Source organism: Dipodomys merriami, unplaced genomic scaffold (genome assembly GCF_024711535.1).
Source record: "Dipodomys merriami isolate MVZ:Mamm:240054 unplaced genomic scaffold, mDipMer1.0.p SCAF_33, whole genome shotgun sequence".
Taxonomy (NCBI): domain Eukaryota; kingdom Metazoa; phylum Chordata; class Mammalia; order Rodentia; family Heteromyidae; genus Dipodomys; species Dipodomys merriami.
This window is the reverse complement of record NW_027204826.1, coordinates 15459873-15482503: the sequence shown is the minus strand read 5'-3', so window position 1 is coordinate 15482503 and position 22631 is coordinate 15459873. Positions and strand designations below refer to the sequence as shown.

Below are 22631 nucleotides of genomic sequence, written 5' to 3'. Positions count from 1 at the left end.
GTGGGTAATTCTAGCTAACTCAGGAAGCTGAGATTCAGCAGATCACAATCCAAAGCCAGCTTGGATTTGGATGTGGATTCAGTCTCCAATTAAACCAGTAAAATGTTGGATTGGAAGTGTGGGTTAAGTGGAAGAGCACCAGCCAAACACACTGAGCAAGCACGGGGCCTGAATTCAAACACAAGAACCATAAATAAATAAATAACATTAAAAACTTAAAATAGCATAATTGACATCCAGTGAGATACTGAACAAAAGTAAACTATTTCAATTATATATGCACATAGACTAATTATAATTATATAAAAATTATAATTATATTAAAAATATATAAGAACAAAAATAATTATCACAAAAGACTGAACTGGAACTATATGTGCTGGCTTAATGATCATTGAATAATACTATATGTTTAAATTAATAGTGTGTTTAAATTAAATTATATGGTTACAGCTATAAATGTATATTGTTATATACAGTTTTATATATATGTGTGTATGTATGCATGTATGTATACGTTTGTATGTCTGTGTATGCACAAACGCAAAACAGTATTTGGCAAATTATTATGAAGCTGTTTTAGGGAGTAGGATTTGGTGGATGGAGGATTTTTGCTTTGTGCAAATTTCAATCTACATTTTAATTAATGTTGCTAATAATGAGCTTGTGGTACTTTTATCAGGAAAACGTGTTTGGAGGGAGAAAGGACAGGAAAATGAAACACTGGTGCTCGGGTCTGACGTACAGAATGTGATGAAACCTAGACTCCCGGTGTTCCAGGTTTGAATCCTGATACTGCTCCCGCCCTGCTGCAAGACCCCTAATACCACGTGGCTGGCTTTTACACTCACCCGTAAACTGGCGTGATCAGCTGTGCCAACCTCCCAGCAGCACGGTCAGGACCCCACGAGAGACCCTGGGAAAACCCTTAGAAAATCTCTTGAGCACATAGTAAGTGCTCAGGGCAAAAAAAAAAATTCTCCCTGAATTTTATTATCCATTTCCCTTCAAATATTATCATCTTAGCCTCTCCTTCCCTCTAAAAACTTAGCTGTCATTTGGAGCCTTTTTCCCCCTTCAGGACATATAATATATATCTTATGATTTAATAATGAATGTCAAGGAGAAAATGAAATTTGTGTGTCGCCTCTGTCTAACTATTAACGAGAAGTGAGAGAGAAAAAGTAGGAGCTGTTTGGCTGAATTCAGTCTTTAGTACTTAACTGTATTTTTTTTTTTTTGTCTTTCCTTTTTCGGTACTGGGGATCGAACCCAGGACGTTGCACTTGCTAGTGCTTTGCCACTGAGCTACATCCCAGCCTGAATTCAGTCTTTAAAGGGATGGGTAAGCAGGTGTGTCTGGAATGAGGACATGGGATGCATGGTAGTTGGGGGGAATCTCGTGTTTCGGGGGGTTTGGGGGTGAGGAAGAGGGAGGGAGAATTCATGACAGACCGTTTATTGACAAAGCTGCTTTTTCTCCAAGTCCCCTGGTGAAAGTTTCATCACGTACCCAGACTAGGAAACCCGACCCCTCCTTTAATCTGAGACCCGAAGCTGAAGCCGTTTCCTATCTCCTGAAGGCTGGTGGGAATCCGGGCTCATCCCGCCTCTAAGAAGCATCTTTCTCTCAGCCTTCACACTTGGCGGGGGGGGGGGGGGGGGTGCGGTGGGGTTGTCCTATTCCTCTTCCCCTAGTGAGGTTCCCTCATTCAAATCCTACCAGGGTGACACACTTGCCCAGTGACCTTGAGAAACTCACTAACCTCCCCAAGCTCCCACAGGAGAACATTTTTGGTTTCTTTTTGTTGGTCGTGGGGCTTGAACTCAGGACCTAGATGCTGTCTCTGAGGGTTCATGGTTTGTTTGTTTGTTGTTTTCACTTGAGGCTTGGTGCTTTTACCATCTGAGCCACCCCCACATCTCCAGTTTTCTGGAGTGGAATGGGAGGTAAGGCTCTCATGGGCTGATCTGCCCAGACTGGCTTGGAACTGTAATTCTGCAGATCTCAGCCTCCTGAGCAGCTAGGACTACAGGCATGAGCCACCGATGCCCAAGCAGGGCAATCATTCTTGAAAGCTGTCGTTATCTCCTCAAAGTGAACCTGGGGTACCCTGCCACCTTTCATGACTAGGTGTAAACTCAAAGGACACACGTGGATGATGCCACAAAGTCATGACTAGTAATACTGTCAGGCTGGAAACCACCCCAGGGATCACCGGGATCACCTACTGTGGAAGGGATAAAAACAAGAAAAAGGAAAAACATCATGGCATCATGGCTCAATGGTACATTAGTCAAAATGAGAATAAACGTTTTCAACCACATGGAAAACATTGGAGGGCTTGGAACACAGTAGGGCACGGCTGTAGGAGTCTAGTCACATAAGTGAACACTTCCCAGTGCTGGAAATGGGTGTGGTGGTTGTGTTGGGGAGATGTGAGCAGCAACGGGCTAATAAGGGGGTGGGAGCTGGTTCTCCTGGGGTGAGGAGAGATCACAGTTGTTTCTTCTGAGTGCTGGGTGTATAATGAAAGAGAGGGGAAGGAAGAAAGGAGGGCAGGAAGGAGAGAAAATGATCCACAGTGGTGACGTTCTCCTCCTTCCTCTCCTGGCCTCTCTCTGCTCTTGACCCCTCTCTCTTCCTTCCACCATGCCTCCCGTAGGACAGGACTGGGTTTGCAGGCCTATGGCTTCAAGGGAGCAGGCAGAATCTGCTCAGTGAAAAATGATGGCATCAGGCTCTCTGCTTCCCTCACTTCAGATCTGGCAAAGGATACAGGAGGTCCTACCCAAGAGGATGCATTTCGGCCCACCCATGTCTGCAGCACGAAGAGGCGGCCTGCCTGGGGTGCTTCACCAATGCAGAGATGGGAATGGAGCGCGCTCACTGCCTGGTTATCACACTTTCCGCAGCCAGGGCTCCCGCTGACACTGGGCCTGGCTCTCCCCAGATCTGTTCCAGTGGGGTGGGCTGTGGCGTGAAGGTGGTCAGGTGATGAGTTCAGCTGTGGGCAGGGCTGTATTCTTCTCAGCATCTTACCGGCAATGAGAAATGGCTGCCTACCTCTCCAAGCCAGGTGTGTGTGTGTGTGTGTGTGTGTGTGTGTGTGTGTGTGTGTGTGTGTGTGTGTGTGTGTGTGTGTGTGTGTGTGTGTGTGTGTGTGTGTGTGTGTGTGTGTGTGTGTGTGTGTGTGTGTGTGTGTGTGTGTCTGTGTGTCTGTGTGTCTGTGTGTGTCTGTGTGTGTCTGTGTGTGTGTCTGTGTGTCTGTGTCTGTGTGTGTGTCTGTGTGTCTGTGTGTGTCTGTGTCTGTGTGTCTGTGTGTGTGTCTGTGTGTCTGTGTGTGTGTCTGTATGTGTGTCTGTGTGTCTGTGTGTCTGTGTGTGTCTGTGTGTGTCTGTGTGTGTTGATCATGGGGTCTGAACTCAGAGCCTGCGTGCTATCCCTGAGCTTTTTTTGTTGTGCTCAAGGCTAGTGCTCTACCACTTGAGCCACAGCTCCACTTCTGGCTCTTTGGTGGTTAACTGGAACTAAGAGTCACGTAGGATTTTCCTGGGCTGGGCTGGCTTTGGACTAGGATCCTCAGATCTTAGCTTCTTGAGTAACTAGGATTACATGTGTTAGCCACTGGTGCCTGGCGACCATGTTTAATGATCTAGAAGGGAAACTGCCCTCTTTATTTGCTCAAACCCTTCTGTTCCTGCCCTAGGGGAAAACTCCATTTAGACTGCACTGGCTCTATCAGTACAAAAGAGATTCCCACGCCCTCTGAAGAATGTTCTAGAAGGAAAATTATCCAGCACATGCTTTCAAGGCAAAACCCCTAGGGGCTACAAATGACCATCTATCAGTCCTCATTTTCCACTCATCCCTTCCCTGAGGCCCAGCAGTTGGAATTACCTGTCTTAAAAAAATAATAATAATAATAACCTTCACAGGATGGGGTCCAAGGGAAAATAAAAACGACACCCGTTGCCCCATTCCAGGATTCCTATTACTTAAGGTCAGCGCTGACTGGAGACCGGAAACCTCACATCCTGAAGCCTGCCTATTAATCCGTAATGGATGATGTTCTTGGAACCGGAGTTGGGAAAGAGTGGTCGGCCCTGCACGTTCTGGCAGAGCTGCAGACCCTGGGACTCGGCTGGAGCAGTTAAAACAGCGAAACAATCATAATCATAATAGCACGCCCGTATCACGGCCCCGAGCGTGCCAGAGCTGACCTAATATTTATACATTCTTCGTGTTTCAGTGAGGGGCTTAATTGGCGTTTGGTGGGATGCCGGCTGGCTGCCGGAGGGCGCGCCGCGTCAGAACTGGCCCTCGGCCTGCATCCTGCTACCCTGGCACTCCCCCATCTCCCCCATTAGCGCAAACCGCAGGGAGAGAGGAGCGCGGGACAGGAGGAGGAGACGCCTTCCTTTGTACGCAGTGCACTGGAGTCCGCCCAGGAGACAGCTGAGCAGGCCGATGAAAAGCACAGGCCTGGGTTCCCAGCCTCTCCACAGCAACCTGGCTAAGGGAAAAGCATTTGGGCAGCCATTGAAGTTTACAGATGCGTTCAGATCCCGTCTCTTCATCCTCACACCGAGGGGCTTTAGGATCCCCCCTTCGGCAGGAAGGCGGAGGCCTCGGGCCTAAGGGTGAGCAGCAGGGGAGTGCCAGAAGCGGGGCTGCATCCAGGCCTTCCCCCTCCTGCGTCTGGGGTGGAGTCTCCCCCCTTTCACCCAGGCTTCCCGGAGTCTTTCTGGTTTTCCATCCTAAATCAAACCTGGCAAAGCCAAGGGATCTAGAAAATTGATTCTACACTCTCTGGACAGAGATAAGGCGGTGTTTAAGCAGGGGGGAAAAAATCCACTTTGCCCCTTTCCTGTTTGCACAAGAAGTTAACTGATATTTCTTGATGACCCCCACTAGAGGCAGAAACGGTGCCATCCTGGAGGAGGGGGATTTCTAAGGCCCCCATCTCGGGGGGACCCTGGGACCCTGAGCCTGCGCTCTCGGCCCTCTGATTCCTTTATTCCTCCCCTCAGGCGATGCTCTGAGGCACTCTTTAATTGGGGGGTTGCGGAGGGGAGGCGGGGAGTTTTGGGGATTGAGCTCAGGGCCTCTCTTGCGAGGCAAGCATTCTATCCCGTGAGCACACACACTCACACACACACACTCACACACACACCTTTTACTTTTCAAGAGTGTGTTTCAGAGCAGTTCTTGCACTTGTTTTCTAAGGATTGATGTCCTCCTGCTTTTGCCTGCTAAGCAGCTGGGATTCTAGGGGTGCACGGCCAGGCCCAACACGATTAGAACACGCAGGAAGTCAGGCCGGATCGCAGATTCCATGCCAACATACCCCCCCCCCTCTTCCCCAGCGGTCTGGGGGACAGCCTTCTGCCTGCCACCCGGGCACACAAGAAGAAGAGGGGAACCCTGTGAGTGAATAAGGTCTTGGGAGCCCCCCGGGTGAAGAGAGCTTCCGATGCCCCACCCCGCCCCGAAGCCCCACTGGCTCTTAATCTGTTCCATCAAATCCCTTTTTCAAAGCATTTCGCCAGTCTGACGTCTAAACCACGGAGTCCCAGGCAGAGCTCACAGAAACAGTTTGTGGCGGCAATACCGGGAAACCTAGGTCAACTCGACCCCCAAATTCTAATTCTAATTCCTGCTCATCCTATGAGCGCGAAGCCTGCTGGTGTTGTTTTAATGTTCTGGTTAATTGGAACCTAAGTAGGGCCTAGCACATATAATTAAATCTTTCTCTGATAATTGAGAATCTTCTAGTGCCCTGGGGTGATCATTCTAAATATCAATTATAAGTCCCCTATGGTGGGAAGACTGGAGGTGGAGCACAACCCGCAGTGACCTCCAGGACAACCACAGGACATTGGTGTTCACTGAACCCTTGACCCCAACTTACCCAAGATCTTTACCACAAAGCTAGTATGAGGAAAAATCCTGCTCGTGACAGGTTTAGGGTAGTAGGAGGCACAATTAATCAAGATCTTCATATAACTTCAGAAATGAGAAACAACAAGATGTTAGAGAGAGAGAGAGAATGTGTGTGTGTGTGTGTGTGTGTGTGTGTGTGTGTGTGCGCACAAGCGCGCGCGCTACTACTAAGGTTTGAGGTTAGGGTCTAGCATTCTCCCTTGATATTTTCCACTCAAGGCTGCCTTCTACCACTTGAGCCACAGCTCCACTTCTGGCCTTTTGCTAGTTAATTGGAGACAAGAGTCCCAAGGACTTTTATGTCTGAGCTGGCTTCCAACTGTGATCCTCGCGTCTCGGCCTCCTGAGTAGCTAAAAATACCACAGGCATGAGCCGCCAACACCCAGAAATGTTGACTTCTTACACCTGACTATTGAAGCATCTAACCAGTAGAAGAGTTCCTTAGATACATTTCACAAATTAAGTCTGTGGTCCGCTTCAGGCTGTGATACCTCTAGCCCAGATGAATCCTTGCCTTGACCAAATCAGAGAGAATGAGTCAAAAAAAAAAAAAAAATCACAGGAAAGCTAAGGAAACCTTCACAGCAGGAAGAAAGGAACAAGAACCAAAAACATCCTAAACCAGATCATGGGTTAACAGACTCTACGCTCCCCTCCCCCATAAACCTATCATTTTAGAAGCTTCATCCCTGGACTTCAGGCTTAAACAATCCTAGGGTTGCCACACGTGACATACAGCTATAATCCCAGCAATTTGGGAGGCTACACTGGTAGATCTCGAGTTCAACACCAGCCTGGCGGCTGTACAGTGAAAACCCAAGAAATCCTGGTGGATTGCTTTGAGCTCCCACACCCTTTGACACCAGGCCACAGAGAAGAGCTTCCGGATCTTCGGTCTTAGCTGTACATTAAACATTCCTCCAGGGCCCTTGAAATCCCAATGTTCTCAGGTGGCTCCCCCTACCCTGCCCACCCCCCCACCCCCAGACCAGATCAATTAAACCCGGATCTTTGGAGGTTGTTCCCAACAACCTGTTGGTTTTTAGCACTCTCTGAAAGAGTCTAAGGTGCAGATGTGTTTCCCAAGCTACCACTCTGGAAGGAAGGAGGGCTCTCCGAATGTGGAGTGGATGGAATCCCCAGAGGATAGAAGGCAAACTCCAGAGCTCCTACCACCCCTAGGAGATCTGCACATGCCTTCGGCCCAGATCCTGTCTGAGTCTGCTCACTGGTAGCAAGCATCCTGGGCCATCTGTAGACAGAACAGAACGCAGCAGCCCAGAAATAGAGACAAGCAGCCGGGGAGCGAAGCCCAGCGGAGTCCTCTTGCCAGCCACCCTCTCCTCCCAGGCAGCTCGAAGCCGGTCCGCAGCATCCTTTGGGGATAGCCTGCTTAATCAGTGATGCTGCCTATCTTCTGCACCTTCTCTGTTCCCAGAAAGCCTCTCCTCACCCCCGTTCTGATTCGATCATTTAAGCAGAGTCATGGTTAACCTTGGCTGTGTCTAATAAATAGTCTGTGTCTAATAAATAGTTCAGAGCTAAAGCATCCCTTAGGTCAGCTTCGAGGGGAGAGCTGACCCTTGTTGCCCACTTAGCAAACTTGGCAGGACCGGATCACGTGTGCACGGCACCTCTGCAGGCCAGCTGGGCACCCGCCTTCCGGTGCCTTCTGCAGCGTCTCTCTACCCCCACCCCCACGTTCCTACCTGGAGCGTCTGCAACAGGACCTGCAGCCCGCTGCCTTCAGGCTCGGCCATCCTTCCGCGGGTGCTGGGGGTCCCGGCTGCCTGGGGCCTGATCCTAACAGGAAAGGCGGCGAGCTGACCTGGCCACCCACCTCACGGGGGAGACTGGTGCCTGGAAGGCCTCAGCCGCACAGGCGGCGTGCATGCAGAGTGTGAGGCCACGCCGTGCAACTCTAGACCGCAGCCCGGGGCGTGGAGGCCCCGAGTCCCACGGTGGGGATTAGGTGAGCCCTGGCTCTGGGGACGGCTGAGCATTTGGGCGCAGGGGTGGGTGGGGAGGGCACCCGTGTGGGTGACTCACCCACCTCCAGGCCCGCGCAGGAGCCAGGGAGAAGCCACCCTGGAGAGCTGACAGGAATTCCCAGCTGACCTGGTGGCGCTGCCGCCCCGCTGGCCCCCGCCCCCTACCCCCTTTATTTTGGTCTGTTGCCGGTTGTAACAGGAGATCCAAGAGCGCTTGCACAACTGTGGTAGTCCAGGGCACAGAAGCCCGGGGCCCCCTGAGGTCCCAGCTCAGGGACGGGAGCTCTGGAGCTCTGGCGCTAAGAAGGAAAATAAAGAACCAAGTCCCTCGTATCATCTTCCCGATTTCATGCTAACCCTCTGACGTGGTGGAGGTGGTTCTTTCTGGCCTCATTTTTACAAGAGAGATGTTAAAACCTCAAAACACAGAGCCCGGCAGCCAACGCCTGACACTGAAGCTAAGCCCTAACCATTACACTGTTCTGCTCCTTGCTGAAGCAAATGCCGTGATGGTGGGGAACGGGAGGGGCGGGGGGGCTCTTCGGGTGGCTCCCATGAACAACCCCAGCTTCTAGCTGGTGGCTCCCTGAGCACAGGGTAGCACGACTGAGGCCCGACCTAAGTCTGGACTCGGGGGCCGACTGCTGCGATTGCAGGCTCTTGAGTGGGAAGATTCCCCCACGCTGGGAATGGACCACGCGAGCTCCCCTGTAGGGGACGCACGATCCCCCCCCCCATTCCAGCCCTTCTGACGGGGGCTCACCACGCAGTTCTGCACCCTCAGTACCCAGGGAGGGAGCTTTCATTTTCCCTTTTCACTGTTCCTTCTCCCTCCATCATCATCATCATCTATTATTATTATTGTTGTTGTTGTTTTGGTACCAGTACTGGGGCTTGAACTCGCGGCCTTGCGTGCTTACCCGGCTTTGCTCATGGCTGGTCTGACGCTCCTGGTCCAGGAAGCAACCCGCAGGCTCCCTGATTCGATGGGAGGAGTCAGAACCCAAAGCAAGCTGAATGGCTGTGAGTGGATATGGACTGCAGTCCACAAAGGGAGGAGGGGTGGAAGAGAGGCCAAAGTCCCGGTTCCCACGACTCCTGTGGGGTGTTCACTTCCCCCCACAGCAATGTGCACCACACACACATAGACACACACACAGTAGAACTAACCCGAGAAGGTTCCCTCCGCCTCAGAGTCCAGGGCTTTTACTGGGGTTCGGTCACGTTGGAATGGCTGATCTCAGTTAAGACTCCAGTCCCTGCAAACATCAAGTTGATGCCTTATGACCAAAGACCCTCAATAGATGTCATACCATCTGGCAGGACAGGAAGACAGACACCCTTGCCAGGAAAGACGTTTCAAGACCTTGGAGCTTATCTCCTGGGAGCTAAGCCCAGAGCAGAACCTCTCCTTGTGGAGATTCATCCTTTCTTCACACCTTTTCTCTCTTATTCTCTCATTCCTGGCTAAAGACTCTCATATCTTGAGAATGAGATGGAGAAGAAAATGTGAGCCTATATAAGTAAGAAGATTTGCCAGATCTCTGAATGTGAATACTCAAAGAATGGTAATTAATCAATTGCCCTGATGGAGCGTGTATTTTCCAACAGCATCAGAAATATTCAGTCCACGGGGCTCTCTGCGAGTCACCATTTTTATCAATGACTTGGATGAAAAGAAAGGCTTCATGTTTATCAGCTGTTTCTCATGACACCGGTTGAAAAAGATAGAAATACATCAGATGACTTGGTTGGGTTTCAAAAAGATTTCAGCAGCCATGAATGATGGATGAATGACCATAGAGCCAAGTAGAAGCTCCCTCTCTTCTTCCCTCCCCCAGCTCCTACACACCAATGGTGCAAAATAAGGATGGGAGGTTGGGCAAAGGAGTATGGAGTATGGAAAAGGCTTGGAGGGCTAGTTGTCAGCAAGGCTCCAGGGCCTCAAAACACCATTCCAACACTGCGTCCTTGCTTTCCAAAGGGGGATAAATGTCTGTGTAACCCAGACAGCAGGAGGGGAGGCTCCACAGAGATCTGATCTGTGAAGGCATGCAGCACAGTGCCCGGCGTGGAGGAAGTGCCCACCAGGACAGGAACTGGGAGGCGGTGGCTAGGCCATGCCCAGTAGAAAGCACCATAACCACAGCATTGCCCAACACTGCCCGGCCCATGGCAACACAGGGAAGGCCTACCGGGGGGAGCCAGGATCAGAGAGCGGAAACCAGCAGGAGCCGACAGTGCAGGGACCTGCACTGACTCTGGCCAGAACGTGGTACAGGGCTGTTTGTCAACACCAGTGGTGCCCAGGAGACTTGGTCAGAAAGCTGCAGAGGGAACTGCACGACCGAGCAAGCTCTGAGTTCTACAACTGAACGAGGCAGGCAGAGGCATCGACTACTCACCCCTGGCCATCTATCCAGGGGGTAGAAAATCTGGAAAAGTCTCCTTCCTCACCTGCTCTCCAGGCCACAGCTCTCTCTCTTAGGGAAGATGATCTCAGGGGAACCCAGGTAAACAGATTAAAATTAGGACACTTTTCTCTCCACCTATAGTGGAAAAAAAGGCATCACTAGCACAACAAAGCTATAGTGTCCCTCATATTAGTTCTCATGGTGAACCTCAAAGTTTAGAAATGAGTCAGTGTGAAGAAAATATTTAGGGATCGTGATACACTGGGCATGGAGACATGAAAAACACTCCTGAGGGAGGGAAGTTAACAACTAAATTTATGGAAGGCTCACATTACTCTGTAATGCCTGATACTTTGACTCAGATAATCTTCTCCCTAATCTGAGAGAGGATCAAACCTCACTCACAAATAATACCTAAAATCTCCTTTCCTCGGTTACATGTTAAGCTGATTAAAGATTTACCCAAGTGCACACATGTGACCAGTCTGTCTCCAAGGGTGATTTACATACAACATTACTCTCTTTAAGCTTCAGATTTCTTGTCTTCTTTTCTCTCTGTCCATCTCTAGTAACGCACGCACACACACACACACGCGTACACACACACACACACACACACACACACACACCACACCTCAGCCAGTGTGCCATCAGAGCCAACTGTCTTTCTTGATCTCCCCACACGAGAGAGAGAGAGAGAGAGAGAGAGAGAGAGAGAGAGAGAGAGAGAGAGAGAGAGAGAGAGATTTGCTCTATCTTCTTCTCCTAATACATCAAATGCCTACAGTGGTTATGTCAGCTTCGCATCACTATGGCAAAGTACCAGAGACAATCAGCTTGCAGAAGAAAGGTTTATTTTGACTCATGGGTTCACTGGCCCCGGCTCTGTGCAGGCCTGTGGTGAGCCACACATCGGAGCAGGGTGGGGTGCATGGTGTAACAAGAGAGCCACTTACCTCCTGGCAGTCAGCAATTAGCCAGGAAGGGAGGGGAGAGGTGCCAGGAGCCCTTCCAGCACAGGTCCCTCCATCCAGACCTCACCTCCTAAAATCGTCACCGCGGAAAAACTGCCACCACCTCCCAGTAGCTGGGTAAACTCTGAATCTCGAGATGGATTAAACCACTCCTGAGGACAAACCCTTCATGATCCCATGACCCCCAAAGGCCCGACTTCTGAACACTTCATTTTTTTTTCCATTTCTATACAAGACCAATAATGCGTATGGACTACAGGAGGAGTTAAATGGGACCCTGTAGAGATTAAAGCTTGTGTCATTAGCAGGACACTTGGGTGCCATGTCCATCTTTCTATAGCTATAAATTACAAAAGAGAACCCATGGAAGTAAACAAAAAAAATGATTTACTAATGTACACTGTCAGTCTAGCTCGTGGAAGCAAAGCCAAAACTATGACCAAACCTCCTGGCTCCAATCTTGGTGTCTTCTCAATTTCCCACTTTCCCAAATTTACTCTTTTCCCTAATCTTTTCCCTACTCTTTTCCTAGGAAATAACACTTGGTCCTTTAAAAGGAGTGCTCAACCAAGCGTAATGGCACAGTCCTGTAATCCAGGCACCGAGGAGGCTTCGGAAGATCAAGAGTTTAAGACCAGCCTGGGCGATAGAGTGAGAGCCATCTCCAAAAGCCAAAAAACACAAAGGAAGGAGTGCTGCTTCCGTCCTGACTCCTGGAGCTCAGTCATTCACGCTCCCAGGTCTTTCCTGGGATACCGGGAGATGGCTGAGGATGATCGCTGCACCCTAACCGTACGCCAGCTACTATTTTTACGCTACCTCGGGTCAGCTAAGGGCAAAAGCTCAAGTCCATTTATCTCACCCTAAACCACGTCTTCTTTTCTTGGAATCTCACTTTTTACAACTTCTTCTACTCATCAAATTAAACCCTCCTTTGAGATGATTTCTAAAGCACGGGGGGGGGGGGGGAGAGAATAACAAAATAGTGATTATAACACGTCTGCTCCAGCAATGAGTTCGTGTGGACCCCTCCACCATTAGGCTCTCATTTTTCGAGGCTCAGTGGAATCCTCTATTTTGGTAATGCACAGCATTTAGGTTCGGATTCCCTTTTCCCAGGACAAAGGGAAAGTCCCATCTCAGAGCTAGCGCCCCTGCCAGCATCCCCAGCCTTGTCAGCAAGAGGCAGCTTAAAGGTCACCGTATCCTTGGCCTCCTGAGACGGTCAGCCAACTCTACTCAGCATCCACTCAGGACGGTGCTGTCATGGATACCTGACAGGGATCTTCAGAGGATGCCAAGATAAACCACCCCTGCCATCCTGGGCTCACCAGGAGCCAGAGCTTCCGTGGAGACAGGTGTGGAATGTCCATCAGACCTGGCTGCAGCCGGGCCAGTCGGGGGCTAATCCAGGGGCAGGCGGCCTCTGAGACCCCCACGGATAAAGTGTCAGGTCACAAACCAGTTGGAACCAGGACTCCTCAGGTCTGGCTGCCCAGAGTGGAATGGAGAAGAAATAGAGGTATCAGCCCTCAGGGCCAGATGCTTGCTGTTTCCTGGATGAAGGGGTGGAGGGATTGCAAGCCAGGACCACAGGAACCCAACGCTGACCTGGACCGGGGGAGGGGCGATGGGGGCCAGGCCACGCCCCAGCGTGTACCACACTCATTCAGTCGATGCAGTCCAGGTGCACGAACCGGTCCTCGTTCTACAGCAAGACACGTTAACGCCACAGCAGAGGAACTACGGGCAAAATCGCTGGAATCAGGTGACAGGCTCACCGCCAGACTTTTCCGAGTCTGGTCACATGACTTCCAACAAGGCAGATTGCCTTTGCCTTGCTTCCTCAGCACTAACACAGAGATCACAGAGGCAGAGGGCCAGGTGCTTGTGGCTCATACGTACAATCCCAGCTGCTGGGGAGGCTGAGATTTGAGGATCACAGCACAAAGCCAGCCCAGACAGGAAAGTCTGTATGATTCTCGTCTCCTCACTTAACAACTACCAAAAGAGCTGAAAGTAGAGGTGTGGCTCCAGTTGTAAAATGCTAACATTGAGGGGAAAGAAAAAAAAAGCTCATAGGCAGTGTCCAGACCCTGGAACACACACACACACACACACACACACACACACACACACACACACACACACACACACACACACACACACACACACACACACACACACACACACACACACACACACACACACACGGTTTAAATGAGGAATGCATTTAAAATATGCCTTGCAGTGTGTCGGCATGGCAGTGTTCAGTAGCGTTTTATCCTCAGGCCCTGAGAGGGGAGTCCAAGAGATGCCCTTGAACAATCCTCCCTCAGGACGCCCAGGGCTGGATGAACATCGCAGCGATGGCAGGTGTCCCTGCCAGCTCCCTGGGCCCACGGCTCTCCCTGCACTCACAGTGGCTCAGAGCTCAAACGCCACCCCCACCCTCTGGGTCGGCCTCCTCCTCCTCTTCGTCCCATGGGAGACTTTCTTCCCTCTCTACCATCTCCTTTCACCAGCCTGATGGAGAAGGGCCTCCGACAAATTGAGGGGATGGGTAGGGCTGGGAGAGACCAGACGGAACACGGGTGAAAGGTGTGACACTGACCACAAAGTGACATGCTAGAATCGAGACGCCCCCCATCCTAAGTATTAAAAATAATAATAAATTACAAAAAAAAAGAGTGTGCTTAGAGAAATATTAACCATGTGAGTCCTCTCCTCGCCTATCGATGTATCTCTAGGCAGAGAGCTGGTTTTAGAGAGTTAGGCAAGACCTGAAAACAGGTGAAGACACTGACAGAAGAGAGCCAGCCCCCCCTTCCCCCCTCCAGTAATCTAGCATGCCACAGGATGTTCCTCAGAGGTGACTGGAGATTGGGCAGCTGTTTAAGCCTTTGAGGCTCCCCTGGGGTGGAGACAGCTCTCCCCCCTCCCCCACCATTCACCCTTGTGTAATCCTCCAATGTGGGCGGGGCCTAGCACTTGCCTCTAGCCAATAGGACGTGACCCGTAGCGGTGTGACAACCCATCCTGTTGTAGGAATAGGCTTCGAACGAATGCCCCCACCCTGCCACCCCTCCCTTGTGCGGTCAGCCTATACAAGCCCCAACCCACCAGCCCCAGCTTCATGCTGGGCCCCAGCTCTTTATCACCAGGTTGCAGCCAGACAAGGGGGAAGCTGAAGGCTGGGAGAGGAAGCCACGGCCAGGAGCTGCTCCCTTGCCACCCTTCCTCCTCTCCCTCTTCCTCCCCCTCCCCCCCCCCCCCAGCAACTGGACCATCTGCACAGGAATCCGGGAAACTCACCCGAGTGCCTGTACATCCTCACACCCGAAAATGAGCGAGCAGGAAGAGAAAAAATAAATCTGCACACTCTGGTCTGGCTGCTCAGAACGGACTCACATTCAGATGATTCACATGAAGGGGGCTCCCATTTGCATACATGCCGTTAAGGGTTGAAGATTAACTTTGTGCACACATTTGTTTGATGCCAGCCTTAAATTCTTCGTGGAAGTTGAGCCTCTACCTCCCCCCCCCCCAGCCAGTCAAGTAATGGAGCTTTAAAACAAAAATTAACAGAAGCACCACGGCCGAGGCATGCCTTCAAATTCACTGATTCGCTCTGAGGAAGAACAGCCCAAATGCTGGTGGTGTTCCTTCGACACCTAAAGGGCTGTAGAGCTGAGACCAACACTCCAGTGAAAGCTATCTGAAGAGGAAACAGAATTTTAGTAGTGCGCTCTGCAGAGCTCCAGGCAAGAGTATGCATAAATGCTCATGACCCTCCTCCCCCATAAACAGAATGGTGACTGGGGGGATCTGTCTTTCTTTCCCCCTCACAAGCAGAAAGAACTGAATGCATACTTAGCCCTGCCTCTGGAATCCGGCCAGGCCTGTCCACTGAACGTGGCAGGCAGGGGTGGGTGGGAATGCGCGGCCAGCCAGCCCTTCGACAATGTGACAGCAGGGCTGTGCATCGGGACGGAGAATGACACCAAATGGTTCCTCAGCCCCAACAGTGAAGAAGAAAAGCACGCTTTATGAGCTGCACTAACGTACTGGAGGTGATTAATCCATCTCAGGAAGATGACTTTAAGAGCCAATTAAAGGCGGCTTAGAGTTGCGACTTTGTGTTGTCTCTTTATTCTGTTGCTGGCGACCATTGTACCTGTCAGTAAGATTGAGAGAAACTCTCCATTCTTTGGCAGGATGAACTTTCAAAAGGAAAACAGTAAGAGCCACTACCCTGGGAGGAGCTGACTGTCCAACGAGGGAGCGAATCCCCAGGTGAATTTCCACATGGTGGCCAGTGCCGGCTGCTTTGCGCCCAGGCCTTCTTTCCATGCCCCCCCTTGGCCCTTCTGCTCTGAGATATGAGAGCACACACGCCATCCTCTCCTAGATCAAACGCAGCAAGTGCCTTCCATCCTACAGGAAAATCCCCAGTGACCCCAGAAGGAGAAGGGAAAGGGGGAGGGGGAGGGAGAGGGAGAAGCAGCAAGGAAGAAAGAAATGCTTCCTTCCTTAAAGAAAAGGATTGTCCCGGCTTAAAATGGCAGAGCAGCACATGAGAGATTTCCTTCAGAGAGAAATGTCTTTTATTTTTTTAATCAACTTTTCCTTATCCAAACAAGCAGCGAGTCGGGACAAAGCAAATTAGCAAACTTCAACCTAGCGTGTCCTCCTGTGATGCCACAGTGTTAAAACCGGGTCAGAGATGTCCGTGGCCAGCCCAAGAGCAAGTAGATGGCCGTCAGGGCCCAGGATGCCCCAGAAGGAAAGAAAACAATCCCAACTGAGCTCCAGAGGAGCATCCTGGCTTCTTTGGTCACTCCTCCTCAGGGGGAGCCGGTAGCTGTGAGGGGCTCAGATGTCACACCAGAGCCAAAAAGCGCTAGCTCAGCCTGTGGCTCAGGTTCTGTCATCCTGCGTGACTAGGGTTACAAGTCTGTTAGGGTGCCTGCCAACCTCTCCCGGGGACAAACACCCATCCGTTCGCCTTTCCAAGAGCTCAAGGCTAGGTTGGGTAGCCAGGGACGGGCAGAGGCAGAGCTGGGATACCACGAGGAGACAGCTGGGAGCCCCTTCAATTGTCCTCAGAGAATGTATTTTCCAAACCAGCCACACCTACACAGACACCAGGAGTCCAGGGATTCATACTCCACGGGGCCGGGAGAGGACTTCCTGAAGCTTCAGCCCCTGGGACTTCCTGGAAAACGCGCATCTATTTGTTGGACCTTTAGAAGATGAAATGTGGACCGGGGATGGTGGTGCAGGTCTGCAAGTCTAGGGGCCATGAGAGGTGGAGGTAGCAGGAGGACCACTGTCTGTGTGAGAAGCCTGGGCAAAAGCGCAAGACCCTATCTGAAAAACAAACTAATTAAAAAAAAAAAAAGAAGAAGTGGCGCTGTGGCTCAAGGGTAGAGCACTCGCCTTGAACTGAAGAGCGCAAGGACAGCGCCCAGGCCCAGAGTTCAAGCCCCATGACTGACCAAAAAAAAAGGGAGGAGGCTGGGCTGGAACGTAACTCAACAGCATTTGCTGGAGCCCTGAATCCAAACCAGAGAGAGAGAGACAGAGATAGAGACAGAGACAGAGACAGAGAGACAAAGACAGAGAGACAGAGAAAGACAGAGAGAAAGATGGTATCTTAACCCCACTTGGCCTTGCTGGGATCTTCCCACGAAGCCTCATTAAAAATGTTCAGTAAAGCATCTCTGGGCTGACACCACCGGTGCCGCGTCCGGCGCCACCTCCTGCGCTCCGGCCACTGCGTCAGCAACGCCCCATCCAGCACCAGCAGAAAATGCCAACACCTCCCACTCCTCCACACAGCCTCCCAGAGGATCAGGTGCTCAGCCTCTCAGACAAGATCACGGGCATCTGAAGAGCTCCGGGGACTAACGCTGGGCCTGGAACTCCAGGGATGCTCAGAGGAAGAAGAATGTGTGCAGAAGAAAGGAAGAAGGTGGAGGGGAGGGCAGGCTTCGTGCCATGGTTAGTGGGTTTCCTCAGGCACAGACGAAAGGGGAAAGTGGAGACCTGGCACACCCCAAACGCTGTATACATCCAGCATTATTATAAGCGTCTTATTTTATTATAAGCATTTTTATTTCCCTTGTTACATTTTATATACAAAAAGGAAAAAAAAAAAGAACCCTGAGGCTCAGAGCCATCAGATAGCTTCCCCAAGGGCACGCAGCTAACAAAGCTCAGAGCCGGAGTTCTGAATCCCTGCCCATCTGATTGAAATGTGTACACTCTTTTCCTCTTACGGCACTGTCTTCTCGGGCTCATAAAACATTTGGATCGAAATGGACCTTAGCGAATAATCGAGTCTGAACTTTTCTGAGGCCCAGAGGCTGAGGAGTTTGCCTCAGGTCACCCAGCTGGTCCGTGGTGCAGCCAAGAACTCGTTCCTCCTGCCTCTCAGTCCAACGCTCACGGCATTACCTGTGGCCTCTCCAAAGAGCCACAAGGGAGTGTGATGTTACCAAAGCAGCTCATTAAGAAGCAGAGCCCAAGAAGTGGGGATTAAAGTTAACACTTTTTTTGTTGTTTTGGTTTTGGTCTTTTCAGAGCCTCTGCAGGTCCATACCTAGCACTCCAAATCTAACTCTCCAAAGACATGGGGAGGCCTGGAGATACCCAGAGGGTCCCCACAACCCCTGGGAGAATCCCTATGGAGCCTGACGGGATCCGGGATCCGGGGCCAGTCCCAGAGACGCCCATCCCCACCGCTTCCCTTTGCTGGGCGAGCTGTCGTCGCATGGCTGTGACGTGTGGGTATCCTGCCTCTCTCCCCCTCGGCCCTGCCCGTAGCTTTGCTCCCAGCATTTTCAGCACAGATAAACAGACCCTCTGAGAAGGTAAGTATTTGCTTGGTTAGTAACGGTACTCGAACAGCCATGCAGGATTCCCATCACAGCCTCTAAGACCCAGGGCTTGATCAGTAATAGGTTGATCTGTTTGCAGCTGGGCGCTAGTGACTCACACCTATAATCCTCAGGAGGCTGAGGTCTGAGGGTCATGGTTCAAGGCCAGTCGGTACGGAAGAGTCCGTAAGACTCTTATCTCCAGTTGAGCACCAAAAAGCCTTAAGTGAAGGTACAAGACCAGCCTGGAACAAAAATGCTAAGAGACAGAGCCCGGCCCTGAGTTCAAGCCCCAGTACTGACGCAAAAGTTAATAATAACAATAATGATGAGTCAATAATGAATTGACTCTTGTCTTTGCCCTAGGTAGCTTCCTTCTCTCTCCTCTTCATCTCTGTCCTCAACACTCTTTCCTCTCGGTGTCCTCTCTCCTTCAAGGTCATACATGGACACACACACACACATACACACACACACACACACAGGATGACAGTCAAGGTCTGTCCCCCTGCAGACACGCATGGTTGACCTCCCTGCTCTGTCCACTTTCTGACCTGCAGCCGTGACGGCGTCACTGTGCTGGTTAGCCATTCATTACACCCGTCACCTTCTCCAACAATTGCTTCCCGTCCGCGGACTCGTTTCTCTAATAAATGTGCAAACTGCTTAGAGGCAAGAATGCGGGCCAGCCTTCCTGGTTTCTCGCCCGCAGCCATTTGCATGATGAGGAAGATAGGGTGGATCCTCAGAAGATGCAGGTTCACGCAGCTCGGTGCTCTGTGTCCACTGTCTGACAGGACAGAAGGACCAGGCATGCAGGGGAGGAGGAAGCAGGTCAGCTGTCGTGGGATTTGATGAGGAGAATGGAGGGGAGGGGTGGGTTTGGGAGACACAGGGGACCATAATGGGAGTGGTGACATTGGCCAACAGGTATTATACCCGTACACTGACAGCTTGACTCAAACCCCTTTTTACAACTACTTAAAGATAATTTTAATCCATTTGGTTTTTTTTAGAAAAAAGAACAGCCATCTAATTTCATGAATTATCAAGCCAATTTTAAAAGAGGGAGCTGGAGACGAAAGCTGCAAACTTCCCCAGACATGACCAGCAGACAAATCTGGCCCGCCACTTGTGTCTGCAAATGGAGTTCCATCTGAGCACAACAGTGATCATTCACTGAACTCGTGTCTACGGTTGTTCCACACTGGGATAGTAAAGCAGAGTCAAATACTTGCAACAGAAACCAACAGGCATGCAAAGCCTAACGTATTTACTTCCTGCTCCATCACGGGAAGAGGTTACTTGCCCCTGCTCTGAGCACAGACCCTCCCTTCTTCCCCAGCTAGACACTCCTGGGTAACGCTGAGTCCTGTGGTTCTTTCTGGCTGCCCAGAGAGAGGTAGATAGGGGAGGATCTTCTCCTGCCAACACTCATGAGAACACAGTACTCTGTCTTCTGCAAATCAGTGGCGATCTCCTGAGCACCTGCTTGGCACCTGAGCTGGGGAAAAGCTCTCGCTAGTGGTCAAAGTGTGAGAACACCTTGATGAGACAAGAGTTTAAATGTACTCTGGGAAGGCCTGATTTCTATGCAAGGGAGCCTGGTCAGATGGCTCCTTGTCTGTCATGCAGATGTCTATCTGTCAGCACTGGGGCTTAGCGGTCGCGGATGTATTTATTTTCCAGCATGGTAGGCCTCCACCAAACTTGTATTCTTTTTTTTTTTCAGAGTAGTTTTCCTCAGTCCCCACGCCCACCAGTTTTAGGCCGCTGTCTGAATAGAGACAAAGCCCAGAATCACTTAGGCTCCTTGGGGAAAGAATGTGCCGTGGTGTCCTTCGGTGACTTGGATTCTTGTAACTGGGAAGAGTCCATTTGTTGGTTGGATTGGATTGGTTTTCAATGAATTATTGAATTACACGTCATGCCGAATATAGTCGACAAAACCCCTTTCATCAGCCTCAAGGACAGATGTGGCCACCTCTATTTTTCCCAGTCAATGCTCTGATCTCTAGGTCCAGTCTGCCTGCATTTGAAGGCTGGTGCCAAAAAAAAAACAAAAAATAAATAAATAAAAATCAAAACAAAACGACCAGCTGTGTAGTCTGGGGCTAACGACTTAAGTTCTCAGTAACCTTGTTTTCTAAATTGGTAAGCAGGAGATGGTGGGACTCCTCATTTAGAGAACTGGGGTGAGAATTACAGGGAGAGTGCCTGGAATGATGTGTAGTGAAGGTTATTAACAAGAAGATCAATAGCCTACTTCTCCCACACTGCGCTGCCCTCCAGAGGGGCTGAGCAATCTAGGAGTTAATCAGGGCCAGAGGGATTCTGGTATTCCAGTGTCAAATGAAGAGAGACGACAAGTCCAATGGCCACACTCAGGTTTACCTAACTCACCATCCCAATACCCACAGTCAGGAGACAAGAGGTGGTGGCTCAATATCCAGACCACAGCAAAGTGTAACCAGGAAATCAGAGAATGAAAGAGGTATATTACTAGCAGCCATCAAAGGGGACACTGGAGATCTATTCCCAAAGCAGTGTTTCTTCCCAACACAGAAATCGCTGGGGCTTTTGATTGGAGAATGCATACCCATTCTTTAAGACTCACCACCACACATAGAGGGAGACATTTACCTGAGCTAGAGTTAGTCATTACAAGCACCTGTTAAGAAAAAGAGAACGGCAGATGCAAACACCTCTTCAGAGACAGCATCCAAGCCCTGAGTTCAAGCACCAGGACACACACACGCACACGCACAACCAGTTTTGAGAGTTTGAAATTGAGATGGAAACAGAATTAAATCCCAGTCCTCAATCAAAATGTAGTGTGTAAAAACTAGAGACCTGAAGGCTCTGCCCACAGTTCTCCACCCAGTGAACAACCAGCGACACCCAAGTAGGAACAGCTGGACCCTTTGATCAGCTGCCTGGGCCAGGGGGAAGGAAATGTCCATGGAAAGGAACAATATTGAAATGGAATCTCCCACCCTAGCTCAGAACCAAAGACCAGAGCTTTCCAGGGCTCTGAAGCCGGACCCTAAGGTGTCTCTTTCTCTCTAGTCAGTAGGCTGAGACCAACTAACAAATGTGGATAAATAGTCAAGTCCCTCTCTGACTTTCTTCATTCCCCAACCCCATACGCATCTTCCTCTCCCAACCCACTGTTGGCCTACACTACGTTTTCAGAACACTCGGGCCGATTTCCACTGGAGAAGCAGTCAAATTCAATAAGACATAATTATTGGTTTAATTAAAAGAGCTGCTCCGTAAGATGCAACGCTTTTATAATAGCCAGCGGAGACGGGAGAGCCCTCATTCATTTCCATGGTAGCTGCTTGAAACAAATTGGGCTGCTTTTCTTCCCCCTTTTTCAATAGGCCCATTCTAAGATCAGCTCTGAAATGGATCCGCGCAGCATTCACAGGCAGGCACTCAACGAGGGAGGAGGGCGCCTTGCTCACTGGCTGCCTCTCAGATCGGGGCAGGAGGGGGGTCCCTGCGAGGCAAAGCCACGATGCCTTCCATAACCCATGACCCCTCTTCTGGCGCCTTCTGTTTCCTTGTGCCCATTCTAGAGGAACCTGAGGTTGGGAAACTGACCTGCTCTGGGCTCCGTGTCTTCTCAGATGGGAGAGGAGGAGCCGCCCAAGGAGTCCTAGAACCCCTTGGCAGGTGGGAGACGGGGCGCTGAGCACCACAAAGACATGGGGACCAGGAGATGGCGGGAAACGTGGCACCCTGGGCATGCTGAAGCAGGACCCGCCGGGGGCCCTGTCTCCACCCCTCCTCCCCCTCCTGCCTCACCCGCCACTCCAAGCAGGCACGCCTGCACCCTCACAGCACCTCCATCAGTGGGAGAGAATGACGAGCCGGCCTCAGAGAAGACACTAATGAGGCAGTGACACGTTTTTAATTAAATGCCTTCTGTAGATTATTAATCCATTCCTCCTGGAAAGATAGAGTCACATGTCATAAACCTGAGACACGCTCCTGAATGCAGGAGTGTGTGGGCACACACACTGACATACGTATACACAGGCACACATTCACGTACACATACACATGCATGTGTACATAATACATGCACGTGTATACATGCACGCTCATGCATATACAAATATGCACACCTGCACACATGCATGCATGCAGAGACACACATACATGTATGTACATGCACCCATACTTACACACATTCACCTACATACATATACACACCCACACACACTGCAGACACGGAAAAGACTCTTTAGCCCCAACCTCAGCCTCAAGATGGCCTTTACATGATCCTTTTCTTACAGCCTGAGTGGTTCATGTTAAAGTAATGTGATTCTGGGCCTTGCGATGATAGTTTATGTGGCTTTGGGTTAATTCATGGAACCGAGTAAGGGGTCAGTTCTTTCTAGCAAAAATA

At 50.6% G+C, this 22631-nt stretch overlaps 1 protein-coding gene across 1 annotated transcript in view; it reads right to left on the bottom strand.

Moving 5' to 3' along the window:
* The window catches only part of Agbl1 (AGBL carboxypeptidase 1), a 384335-nt gene extending 376594 nt beyond the window's left edge, over positions 1–7741 (bottom strand). The window contains exon 1 of the mRNA XM_070042743.1: positions 7658–7741. Within this exon, the coding sequence (XP_069898844.1) occupies positions 7658–7708 (51 nt within the window). The 5' untranslated portion in view covers positions 7709–7741. The remainder of the gene's footprint in view (positions 1–7657) is intronic.
* Between the last annotated feature and the right edge of the window lie 14890 nt (positions 7742–22631).